Source organism: Telmatherina bonti, assembly GCF_933228915.1.
Source record: "Telmatherina bonti genome assembly, chromosome: 8".
In the NCBI taxonomy this organism is placed as follows: Eukaryota; Metazoa; Chordata; class Actinopteri; order Atheriniformes; family Telmatherinidae; genus Telmatherina; species Telmatherina bonti.
The window spans coordinates 1,556,072-1,568,445 of NC_136626.1; the positions used below are offsets into that span (position 1 = coordinate 1,556,072).

The window sequence follows — 12,374 nt, forward strand, 5'->3', positions numbered from 1 at the left end:
ATCCACCCGTCCGTCTGTCCGTCATCCACCCGTCCGTCCGTCCGTCATCCACCCGTCCGTCTGTCCGTCATCCACCCGTCCGTCCGTCCGTCATCCACCCGTCCATCATCCACCCGTCCGTCTGTCCGTCATCCACCCACCCGTCCGTCCGTCATCCACCCGTCCGTCTTTCTCATTAAAAAAACTTATTCATTCATTTTTAAAAGCTTTAATTTTCTAACAAATAGTGTTACAGAGATGCTGACGACTGAAAGCAGAACCGATCCATCATGTAAAGGTTCTGGACCCGGTCTGGGTCGGTTCGGTGGGGCCTGTCTGGACCCAGTCTGGACCCGGTCCGGGTCGGTGGGGCCTGTCTAGACCCGGTCTGGAGCCGGTCCGGACCCGTCTGCTGCCTGTACAGGTCAGACTAGAGTCAGAATGGAACAGCGAGCAGAAAGGTTTAGAACCGCTCATTCCCAGTCGGTCTTTAGAACATGTGGAGGTTCTGGCGTCGGCTCGTACTTGATCGGGTCTAAAAGGACACTTTGGATCAAATAAGTTAGAAACAAGGCAGACTGACAGACTACAGCTCCCAGGATGCACTGCTGCAGCTGAGGCCCGCCAGGAACCACGGGTAATGGAGACATTCAGCAAATGGGCTCAAAGGACGGAACCAATCAGAACTTTCAGTCGGGTCCCAGACTTCTGGTGAAGAGGAAGATGATGAAGATGATGGATTGAGGTTCGTGTCTCAGAACCGTTCGGAACGTCGTGGTAAAAACATCGTCAATCAGATGCATTGATAAGCTAACGCTGATAAAACGTTAAAACCGATAAAAGCCGGATTTCATCCGACTCCGTTCAACCAGAACGGATCAATACTTCTAAACCGTGAGCTGTTCCAGCAGGTGTGATGATGTCACACAGGTGAGCATGCAGGTGGGCGGGGCCTCCATCAGAACTCCACCTTGCAGGCAGGAAAGGTCTCCTCCTGCATGGCGACGGTGCTGTTGCTGCCCAGTACGGTGACCGCCAGCTCCCTCTGCCGCTCGTGGGTTTCCTGGTACCACTCATGCATCACTAGCGAATCAAATGTAGGGATGAGGGTCACCTGAGGGTGAATGGAGAAAACGGACCAATCACAAAGGGCCTCAGAGGAAACACCCCCAAAGGGGCGTCGGTTTACTCACCTGTACGTCCGGCCAGCTGCTCTTCCCCTCCAGCAGAGCATCCAGGATGCTCCTGATTGTCGCCTCCTTCACGCTGGCGTCTCCGCTGATGATGTAATACGAGGAGCGCAGTCGACTGAACAGGTCCAGGTCGATGGTGGAGGAGGCGGAGCCTGAAGGCAGGTAAGCCAGGTCAACATACGAAAAACCATCAGAACCAGCAGCCCTGGAACCTGAATGTAGGAAAAACATAAGTCAAACTGGTTTCTATGTTAAACTGGTGTAAGACTGGTTTTTATGAGGTCAAACTGGTTTCCACTATGTTAAACTGGTGTCAGGCTGGTTTTTATTATATAAACTGGTTTCTACTATGTTAAACTGGTGTCAGACTGGTTCTTATGAGGTCAAACTGGTTTCTACTATGTTAAACTGGAGTCAGACTGGTTTTTATGAGATCAAACTGGTTTCTACCATGTTAAACTGGAGTCAGACTGGTTTTTATGATATAAACTGGTTTCTACTATGTTAAACTGAAGTCAGACTGGTTTTTATGAGGTCAAACTGGTTTCTACTATGTTAAACTGGAGTCAGACTGGTTTTTATGATATAAACTGATTTCTACTATGTTAAACTGGAGTCAGACTGGTTTTTATGAGGTCAAACTGGTTTCTACCATGTTAAACTGGTGTCAAACTGGTTTTTATGAGGTCAAACTGGTTTCTACTATGTTAAACTGGTGTCAGACTGGTTTTTATGAGCTCAAACTGGTTTCTACCATGTTAAACTGGAGTAAGACTGGTTTTTATGAGATCAAACTGGTTTCTACTATATTAAACTGGTGTCAAACTGGTTTTTATGAGGTCAAACTGGTTTCTACCATGTTAAACTGGTGTCAAACTGGTTTTTATGAGGTCAAACTGGTTTCTACCATGTTTAACTGGTGTCAGAATGGTTTTTATGAGGTCAAACTGGTTTCTACCATGTTAAACTGGTGTCAGACTGGTTTTTATGAGGTCAAACTGGTTTCTACAATGTTAAACTGGTGTCAGACTGGTTTTTATGAGGTCAAACTGGTTTCTACCATGTTTAACTGGTGTCAGACTGGTTTTTATGAGGTCAAACTGGTTTCTACCATGTTAAACTGGTGTCAGACTGGTTTTTATGAGGTCAAACTGGTTTCTACTATGTTAAACTGGTGTCAGACTGGTTTTTATGAGGTCAAACTGGTTTCTACTATGTTAAACTGGTGTCAGGCTGGTTTTTATTATATAAACTGGTTTCTACTATGTTAAACTGGTGTCAGACTGGTTTTTATGAGATCAAACTGGTTTCTACTATGTTAAACTGGTGTCAGACTGGTTTTTATGAGGTCAAACTGGTTTCTACAATGTTAAACTGGAGTCAGACTGGTTTTTATGAGATCAAACTGGTTTCTACCATGTTAAACTGGAGTCAGACTGGTTTTTATGAGATCAAACTGGTTTCTACCATGTTAAACTGGTGTCAGACTGGTTTTTATGAGGTCAAACTGGTTTCTACTATGTTAAACTGGTGTCAGGCTGGTTTTTATGATATAAACTGGTTTCTACTATGTTAAACTGGTGTCAGACTGGTTTTTATGAGGTCAAACTGGTTTCTACTATGTTAAACTGGTGTCAGACTGGTTTTTATGAGGTCAAACTGGTTTCTACAATGTTAAACTGGTGTCAGACTGGTTTTTATGAGATCAAACTGGTTTCTACTATGTTAAACTTGTGTCAGACTGGTTTTTATGATATAAACTGGTTTCTACTATATTAAACTGGAGTCAGACTGGTTTTTATGAGGTCAAACTGGTTTCTACCATGTTAAACTGGTGTAAGACTGGTTTTTATGAGGTCAAACTGGTTTCTACTATGTTAAACTGGTGTCAGACTGGTTTTTATGATATAAACTGGTTTCTACTATGTTAAACTGGAGTCAGACTGGTTTTTATGAGGTCAAACTGGTTTCTACAATGTTGAACTGGTGTAGGACTGGTTTTTATGAGGTCAAACTGGTTTCTACTATGTTAAACTGGAGTCAGACTGGTTTTTATGAGGTCAAACTGGTTTCTACTATGTTAAACTGGTGTAAGACTGGTTTTTATGAGGTGAAACTGGTTTCCACTATGTTAAACTGGTGTCAGGCTGGTTTTTATTATATAAACTGGTTTCTACTATGTTAAACTGGTGTAAGACTGGTTTTTATGAGGTCAAACTGGTTTCTACCATGTTAAACTGGTGTCAGACTGGTTTTTATGAGGTCAAACTGGTTTCTACAATGTTAAACTGGTGTCAGACTGGTTTTTATGAGGTCAAACTGATTTCTACTATGTTAAACTGGTGTCAGGCTGGTTTTTATTATATAAACTGGTTTCTACTATGTTAAACTGGTGTCAGACTGGTTTTTATGAGGTCAAACTGGTTTCTACTATGTTGAACTGGTGTCAGACTGGTTTTTATGAGGTCAAACTGGTTTCTACAATGTTGAACTGGTGTCAGACTAGTTTTTATGAGGTCAAACTGGTTTCTACTATGTTAAACTGGTGTCAGACTGGTTTTTATGAGATCAAACTGGTTTCTACTATGTTAAACTGGTGTAAGACTCGTTTTTATTAGGTCAAACTGGTTTCTACCATGTTAAACCGGTGTCAGACTAGTTTTTATGAGGTCAAACTGGTTTCTACTATTTTAAACTGGTGTAAGACTGGTTTTTATGAGGTCAAACTGGTTTCTACTATGTTAAACTGGTGTCAGACTGGTTTTTATGAGGTCAAACTGGTGTCAGACTGTATTTTAATGAGGTCAAACTGGTGTAAGACTGGTTTTTATGAGATCAAACTGGTTTCTACTATGTTAAACTGGTGTCAGACTGGTTTTTATGAGGTCAAACTGGTTTCTACTATGTTAAACTGGTGTAAGACTAGTTTTTATGAGGTCAAACTGGTTTCTACCATGTTAAACTGGTGTAAGACTGATTTTTATTAGGTCAAACTGGTTTCTACTATGTTAAACTGGTGTCAGACTGGTTTTTATGAGATCAAACTGGTGTCAGACTGTATTTTTATGAGGTCAAACTGGTGTCAGACTGTACTTTTATGAGGTCAAACTGGTGTAAGACTGGTTTTTATGAGGTCAAACTGGTTTCTACCATTTTAAACTGGTGTAAGACTGGTTTCTATGAGGTGAAACTGGTGTCAAACTGGTTTCTACATGTATCGCTGATGTCAGAACTGTTTATATGAGGTCAAACTGGTGTCAACTGGTTTTTTATAAGGTCAAACTGGTGATACTGGTTTATATGGAGGTCAAACTGGTGTCATACTAGTTTCAACAATGTTAAACTTGTCCATCTGGTATTAATGAGGTAAAACTGGTGTGGGACTGGTTAATATGAGGTCAAAATGGTGTGGGACTGGATTTTATGATGTCAAACTGGTTTCTACAATGTTATACTGGTGTCAAATTGGTTTATATTAGGTCAATCTGGTGTCGTAATGGTTTCTACAAGGTCAAGCCAGTGTCAAACTGGTTATTATAACTTCAAACTGGTTATAGACTGGTGTAAATGAGGACACACTCGTGTCACCTGGTTTCTATGAGATCAAATTGTTGATACTGGTTAATATTGAGGTCAAACTGGTGTCATACTGTTTTTTACTATGTTAAACTGGTGTCAGACTGGTTTTTATGAGGGCAAACTGGTCTCAAACTGGTTTCTATGAGGTGAAACGGGTGTCAAGACTGGTTTTTATGAGGTCAAACGTGTTTCTACAAAGTCAAACTGGTGATAGACAGGCTTATATGGAGGTCAAACTGGTGTCAAACTGGTTTCTCCAATGTCAGACTGATGTCAGAATGGTTTTTATGAGGTCAAATTGGTTATTATGAGGTGAAACTGGTGTCAAACTGGTTTCTATGAGGTCAAACGGGTATCAGAGCTGAAGGACTGTTTTTATTTTATTTTATTTTATTTTTCTGGAACTACCTGTGGATGTTGGCTTTGCAGCTCCACTTCTGGATCCACCAACAGGAGCTCGTTTGTAGTCGAGGCTGGAGGTCATCTTCCCGGATCCGGTGGAGTTCCCGGTCTTGGATTTCCCGCTCTGGGCCGAGCTACTTCCAGATGTGGACCTTTGTAGGGGTTTCTTCTTAACAGCCAATGTCTTCAGACTCTTGTTGGCTTCCGGGTCAACCATGCAGGCTCCTGGGTGGGTCGGCAGGGGCGGCAGGTCTTTCATCGGCGCCGGGGGCGGGTCGCCAGAGGAGACCTGCGTTGTCCTGAAGGTGAAGTTCTGACAGGGATGATCATGTGGATGAAAGAGGCTACCGGATGGACAGTCCTCAGACCTGGGAGGGATGTCGGAGTCTGCAGTGGTGGCAAGGGAGTCACTAATGGATGTAGGTGGAGTCTCTTGACTGTAGGTGGAGTCACTGCTGCTCTGATCATCCGATTGGTTGTTGTTATGGGAGAGGTCAGCTGAATGTGCAGAACCGGAACAGAGACTCCGGTTCTGCGGGTGGTTCTCTGGAGTTCTGGGATGCTGGAACTCGCAGGGCGAGACCAGGCACAGATCAACGTCATGGGGGACCTGTGAAATGAATTCCGACATCCCATGGACCCAGTCTTCTGATCCGTTGCGTTCATTCTGGGACATCCTGCCAGGCTGGACCAGGTCGGAGCTGCAGTCCAGGTCGCTGACGTGTCCGTTGGAGAAGACTTTAGGTGTCACAAGTTCTGAAGAAACTGATAGCAAATCTTCAACCTCTGTGGAGGTTGACATGGACGTGACAGTGGAGGACGAGTCCAGGGTCAGAACAGGACTCAACAGGCTGAACTGTTTGTCCTGAGAGGTTGTAGCGTTTTCCAAAACTTCCCTCAGGGAATTCCGCTCCGAAGTTCTGCAAGAACCACCCTGGTTGTAATCCTCGAAGGCCAAACTGAACGCTGCGGGCCCAAAGCTGCTGTCCTGCAGGTCCTGGTTGGGGGATGGATGGAATGGGGTGTGTCCAGCCCTGTTTGGGGCAGAATCTGTCAGGAGGACTGGATCCAAAGTCTTCTCCACTGAGCCCAGATTGGTTCTGGTCCCCATGGGCTCCTCCTGGAATGTCCTTGGAGTGAGGTCAAAGTTGACACCTTTCTGTGTTTTGGCGGCAGGCGATGAGACGAGGACAACGTCCCGGTCCACCGAGCGGAACTTCTCTGGACTCTCGACAGTTGAGATCTGGTCCCCATTGGTGGGAAGTCTGGAACCCTGACTGGTGTTCCTGTTCTGGTCTTCCAGTCCGAGTCTTTCCAACTCCACTGTCACACTGTCTGACGAAGACGCTTTGGATCGATCCAAATCTCTCGGCTCCATCTTTCCTTTGGTCCCTTTCAGAGGGTCCTTCTTTGGGATAGTCCCGTCCTTCCTAACGTTTCCACTTCTCCCAGAACCTTTCCTGAGTTCAGCGCTTGCGGTGGACGCCATCTTCTTCACCTCCTTCACAGCCGGTTTTACAGCTTTCTTTTCTTCCAGCTTCCTCCCGTCTTTCTGCTCCTTCTTTGGCTTCAAACTTAAACTTTCCCTCTTCTTCTTCTCTCCAATCTCTTCAGGCTTTGCAGAAGTCTTGTCCTCCTTCTTCTTCACCTCCTTCTTCTCCTCTTTTGTTGCGTCTTTCTTTGGATTCAGTTTTTCAGGTTTTGACTTCACCACTGCTTCTCTGACTTCTGCATCCTTTCTTTCTTTGGGGTCAGCAGCCGCCTTCGCCTTCGTCTTCATTTCTGGTTTCTTGGCGTCTCCTCGCCCGGGTTTGTCTCTGGAAAGGACGCCGACGGCTCGGAGGTCTTTGGTCTGGGAACTGAGGCTTTCCTGACTCTCGGCACGTTTTGGTTTCTTCTCAGATTTGGACGTTTTGAGGTCCTTCGGACATACTGACGGATATTTAAGGAAGTCCAGATGTCTCAGCTTGTCGAGTCCATCCAGGATTCTGGCCTGTGGCGTACACCCCGGGAAGAGGACTCGGATGATCTTGTCCTGGGGGCTGGAGGGATGCCAGACCAGCAGAGCACAGATGGAGACAAGGCACGGTAGCGGGAAATCAGAACCTTTGACGTCTTGATCGCTGTTCGGCCAAACCTGCATCAAAGCCTCCAGTTCCTTAGAACCGCGGACCGGGTTCAGGGTGTACAGCTCCAGGCGGCCCACCCCCATCTTCTGGAACAAGATAACCGGTTCTATGCTGGGACCAGTAAGCCGGCTCAGAGGTTCTGGTTTGATCCCGAGTTGCTCCAAGTACTGCAGGGCGAGCGCCGCCTGGTCGCAGCTCCGGAGCTGGACTGGATCCAGCTGGACGGACTTCAGCCGGTCAGGAACATTGAGGAAAACCACTCCAATCTCAGGGGACACAAGGTTCTTCATCCAGTCCTTCTCGGTGTGAGACCCGACGGCGCCCAGGTTCTGCTCCGCCACTTTCCTGAGCAGCAGGCTGTTCAGGCCGGGAAGGTTGTCCACGCCGATGTGGGTCAGCAGAACCGAGTCGATTCTGTCCAGGTGTCGTACTAGTTTCCAGAAGCAGGAGCGTGGGTCCGAGCCGCCGTTCACCAGGACATTGAAACCGTTGATGGCGAAGAAGGCGGAGCCTCCCCTCCCACCTGGGAAGACGTAGCAGCACGGCCGGGACAGTTTCAGGAAACCCACGGTACCGGGCGGCTCCAGGAGCTGGAACGGAGACTCTGGGTCCAGAGACTCAGATAGGTACTCGGTGAACTCCTGCAGACCCTCCATCTCCGGCAGGACACGGGGCGGGTTGATCTGGACCGACATTAAGTCCTGCAGGTTCTGGTTCTGAAGCACCAAATCCCTCCAGGGACCCAAGTCCGGACAGCTGACGGTAAGATGGACCTTCGCCCGCGGGTCTGCAGAACTCAGCAGCTCCACAACCTGCCAAGACAGAGGAGCTACTGAGAAAGGTACCGACCCAAAACTTTGTTTCTGACCCAGTTTATACTGACCCAAAACCTCGGTTCTGAGCCAGTCTAAATCTATCCTAATTCTCAGTTTAGCCAAGTTCAACTTGACCCAAAACCTTGGTTCTGGCCCAGTTCACACTGAACCAAAACTTCGGTTCTGAACAGGTACATACTGACCTGAAGCCTTGGTTCTGACCCGGGTCATGCTGACACATATCTCAGTTCAGAGCTGGTCCAACTTGACACAAACCCTCAGTTATAACCTAGTTCACACTGAACCAAAAACTCGGGTCTGACCAGGTCCAAATCAATTAAAACTCTGTTCTAACCCGGTTCAACTCGAGTCACGCTTTGGGTTCAGACCTGATTCACACCGACCCAAAACCTTGGTTCTGATCCCGCTGTACAGGTTCCTACCTCGTCCTCAGAGAAGACCTGCAGGAAGTCCTTCGGGGAGAAGCTGCCCTGCTGCAGGACGATGTCCCCGCTGTCCTCCACATACCGACCCGCCAGAACCAGCAGTTTGTTCCGAGACGGGCTGCAGACCAGCCGCCGGACCTGCAACACGAAGCGGAGAACCGTCCTCAGCCCCAGAACTCAGACTGAGCTGCCGGCAGCTCGGAGCGTCACACGGAGCACATGACCCAAGCCCGGCGGGGAACAGTTAGAACTGCTCATGTCTCTTCAGTCCTGGCCCCGCCCACATCCTGAAACCGGACTGATCCCAACTCACCTCTGAGCAGACGAAGTCCTGGGACGGGTTCAGAACCACCTGGGTGTCCAGAACGTCTCCGCGGTGCTGAAGAGTTTTCTGACCTGCAGGGACACAGACAAAATGACGAATATGTCGATAGAGCGGCTAAAGAACACGTCTTTATGTCTACGCGTCTTCGTGTCTATATATCTTTATGTCTACACGTCTTCGTGTCTACGCGTCTTCGTGTCTACATATCTTTATGTCTACAAGTCTTCGTGTCTACGCGTCTTCGTGTCTACGCGTCTTCTGGTCTATATATCTTTATGTCTACAAGTCTTTGTGTCTACGCGTCTTCGTGTCTATATATCTTTATGTCTACGCGTCTTCGTGTCTACGCGTCTTCGTGTCTACGCATCTTCTTGTCTACGCATCTTCTTGTCTATATATCTTTATGTCTACACGTCTTCGTGTCTACGCGTCTTTGTGTCTACGCGTCTTCGTGTCTACATATCTTTATGTCTACGCGTCTTCGTGTCTACGCGTCTTCCTGTCTACGCGTCTTCTTGTCTACGCGTCTTCGTGTCTATATATCTTTATGTCTACGCGTCTTCGTGTCTACGCGTCTTCTTGTCTACGCGTCTTCTTGTCTACGCGTCTTCCTGTCTACGCGTCTTCGTGTCTATATATCTTTATGTCTACACGTCTTCGTGTCTACGCGTCTTCGTGTCTACGAATATCTATGTCTACACGTCTTCGTGTCTACGCGTCTTCGTGTCTACATATCTTTATGTCTACACGTCTTCATGTCTACGAATATCTGTCTACACGTCTTCGTGTCTACGCGTCTTCGTGTCCACATATCTTTACGTCTACACGTCTTCGTGTCTACATATCTTTATGTCTACACGTCTTCGTGTCTACGCATCTTTATGTCTACACATCTTCGTGTCTATATATCTTTATGTCTACGCGTCTTCGTGTCTACAAGTCTTCGTGTCTACGCGTCTTCGTGTCTATATATCTTTATGTCTACGCGTCTTCGTGTCTACACGTCTTCGTGTCTACGCGTCTTCGTGTCTACATATCTTTATGTCTACGCGTCTTCGTGTCTACGCGTCTTCGTGTCTACATGTCTTCATGTCTACATATGTTTATGTCTACAAGTCTTCGTGTCTACACGTCTTCATGTCTACATATCTTTATGTCTACGCGTCTTCGTGTCTACATATCTTTATGTCTACACGTCTTCGTGTCTACGCGTCTTCGTGTCTACATATCTTTGTCTACGCGTCTTCGTGTCTACATATCGTTATGTCTACGCATCTTCGTGTCTACATATCTTTATGTCTACACGATTTCGTGTCTACGCGTCTTCGTGTCTAACCGTTTCCGTGTCTACGCGTCTTCGTGTCTACGCGTCTTCGTGTCTACATATCTTTGTCTACGCGTCTTCGTGTCTACGCGTCTTCGTGTCTACGCGTCTTCGTGTCTACGCGTCTTCGTGTCTACGCGTCTTCGTGTCTAAGCGTCTTCGTGTCTAAGCGTCTTCGTGTCTACGCATCTTCTTGTCTACGCATCTTCTTGTCTACGCATCTTCTTGTCTACACGTCTTCGTGTCTACGCGTCTTCGTGTCTACATATCTTTATGTCTACATGTCTTCGTGTCTACGCATCTTCGTGTCTACGCGTCTTCGTGTCTACGCGTCTTCGTGTCTACGCGTCTTCGTGTCGATGCGTCTTCGTGTCTACGCGTCTTCGTGTCTACGCGTCTTCGTGTCTACACGTCTTCATGTCTACATATCTTTATGTCTACACGTCTTCGTGTCTACACGTCTTCGTGTCTACATATCTTTATGTCTACGCGTCTTCGTGTCTACATATCTTTATGTCTACACGTCTTCGTGTCTACATATCTTTGTCTACGCGTCTTCGTGTCTACATATTATGTCTACGCGTCTTCGTGTCTACATATCGTTATGTCTACGCGTCTTCGTGTCTACATATCTTTATGTCTACACGATTTCGTGTCTACGCGTCTTCGTGTCTACATATCTTTGTCTACGCGTCTTCGTGTCTACATATTATGTCTACGCGTCTTCGTGTCTACATATCGTTATGTCTACGCGTCTTCGTGTCTACGCGTCTTCGTGTCTACATACCTTCTTGTCTACGCATCTTCTTGTCTACGCATCTTGTCTACATGTCTTCGTGTCTACGCGTCTTCGTGTCTACGCGTCGTCGTGTCTACGCGTCGTCGTGTCTACGCGTCGTCGTGTCTACGCGTCGTCGTGTCTACGCGTCGTCGTGTCTACGCGTCGTCGTGTCTACGCATCTTCTTGTCTACGCATCTTCTTGTCTACGCATCTTCTTGTCTACACGTCTTCGTGTCTACGCGTCTTCGTGTCTACATATCTTTATGTCTACACGTCTTCGTGTCTACGCATCTTTATGTCTACACATCTTCATGTCTATATATCTTTATGTCCACGAGTCTTCGTGTCTACGCGTCTTCGTGTCTACAAGTCTTCGTGTCTACGCGTCTTTGTCTCTATATATCTTTGTCTACGCGTCTTCGTGTCTACACGTCTTCGTGTCTACGCATCTTCGTGTCTACGCATCTTCGTGTCTACGCATCTTCGTGTCTATATATCTGTATGTCTACACGTCTTCGTGTCTACGCATCTTCGTGTCTATATATCTTTATGTCTACACGTCTTCGTGTCGACGCGTCTTTGTGTCTACATATCTTTATGTCTACACGTCTTCGTGTCTACATATCGTTATGTCTACGCGTCTTCGTGTCTACGCGTCTACATATCTTTATGTCTACGCGTCTTCGTGTCTACATATCTTTATGTCTACATGTCTTCATGTCTACGCGTCTTCGTGTCTACGCGTCTACACGTCTTCATGTCTACATATCTTTATGTCTACACGTCTTCGTGTCTACATATCTTTATGTCTACGCGTCTTCGTGTCTACGCGTCTACATATCTTTATGTCTACATGTCTTCATGTCTACATGTCTTCATGTCTACGCGTCTTCGTGTCTACATATTATGTCTACGCGTCTTCGTGTCTACATATCGTTATGTCTACGCGTCTTCGTGTCAACGCGTCTTCGTGTCTACATACCTTCTTGTCTACGCATCTTCTTGTCTACGCATCTTGTCTACGTGTCTTCGTGTCTACGCGTCTTCGTGTCTACGCGTCGTCGTGTCTACGCGTCGTCGTGTCTACGCGTTGTCGTGTCTACGCATCTTCTTGTTTACGCATCTTCTTGTCTACACGTCTTCGTGTCTACGCGTCTTCGTGTCTACATATCTTTATGTCTACACGTCTTCGTGTCTACGCATCTTTATGTCTACACATCTTCATGTCTATATATCTTTATGTCCACGAGTCTTCGTGTCTACGCGTCTTCGTGTCTACAAGTCTTCGTGTCTACGCGTCTTTGTCTCTATATATCTTTGTCTACGCGTCTTCGTGTCTACACGTCTTCGTGTCTACGCATCTTCGTGTCTACGCATCTTCGTGTCTACGCATCTTCGTGT

The 12,374-nt window shown here is 46.6% G+C and overlaps 1 protein-coding gene across 2 annotated transcripts in view; it reads right to left on the reverse strand.

The window, feature by feature from the left end:
• Positions 1 to 238: 238 nt before the first annotated feature.
• The window catches only part of map1sa (microtubule-associated protein 1Sa), a gene marked incomplete at its 5' end in the record, with an annotated part of 51,873 nt that continues 39,737 nt past the window's right edge, over positions 239 to 12,374 (reverse strand). Inside the window, 5 exons of one of the 2 annotated variants that reach the window (XM_079244625.1) lie at positions 239 to 1,093; positions 1,173 to 1,324; positions 5,160 to 8,094; positions 8,541 to 8,681; positions 8,857 to 8,939. In XM_079244625.1, coding sequence (XP_079100751.1) covers positions 938 to 1,093; positions 1,173 to 1,324; positions 5,160 to 8,094; positions 8,541 to 8,681; positions 8,857 to 8,939 — 3,467 coding nt within the window. In that variant the 3' untranslated portion in view covers positions 239 to 937. Of the gene's footprint in view, positions 1,094 to 1,172; positions 1,385 to 5,159; positions 8,095 to 8,540; positions 8,682 to 8,856; positions 8,940 to 12,374 lie in introns of both variants that reach the window. The other variant, XM_079244624.1, reaches the window with a different exon arrangement.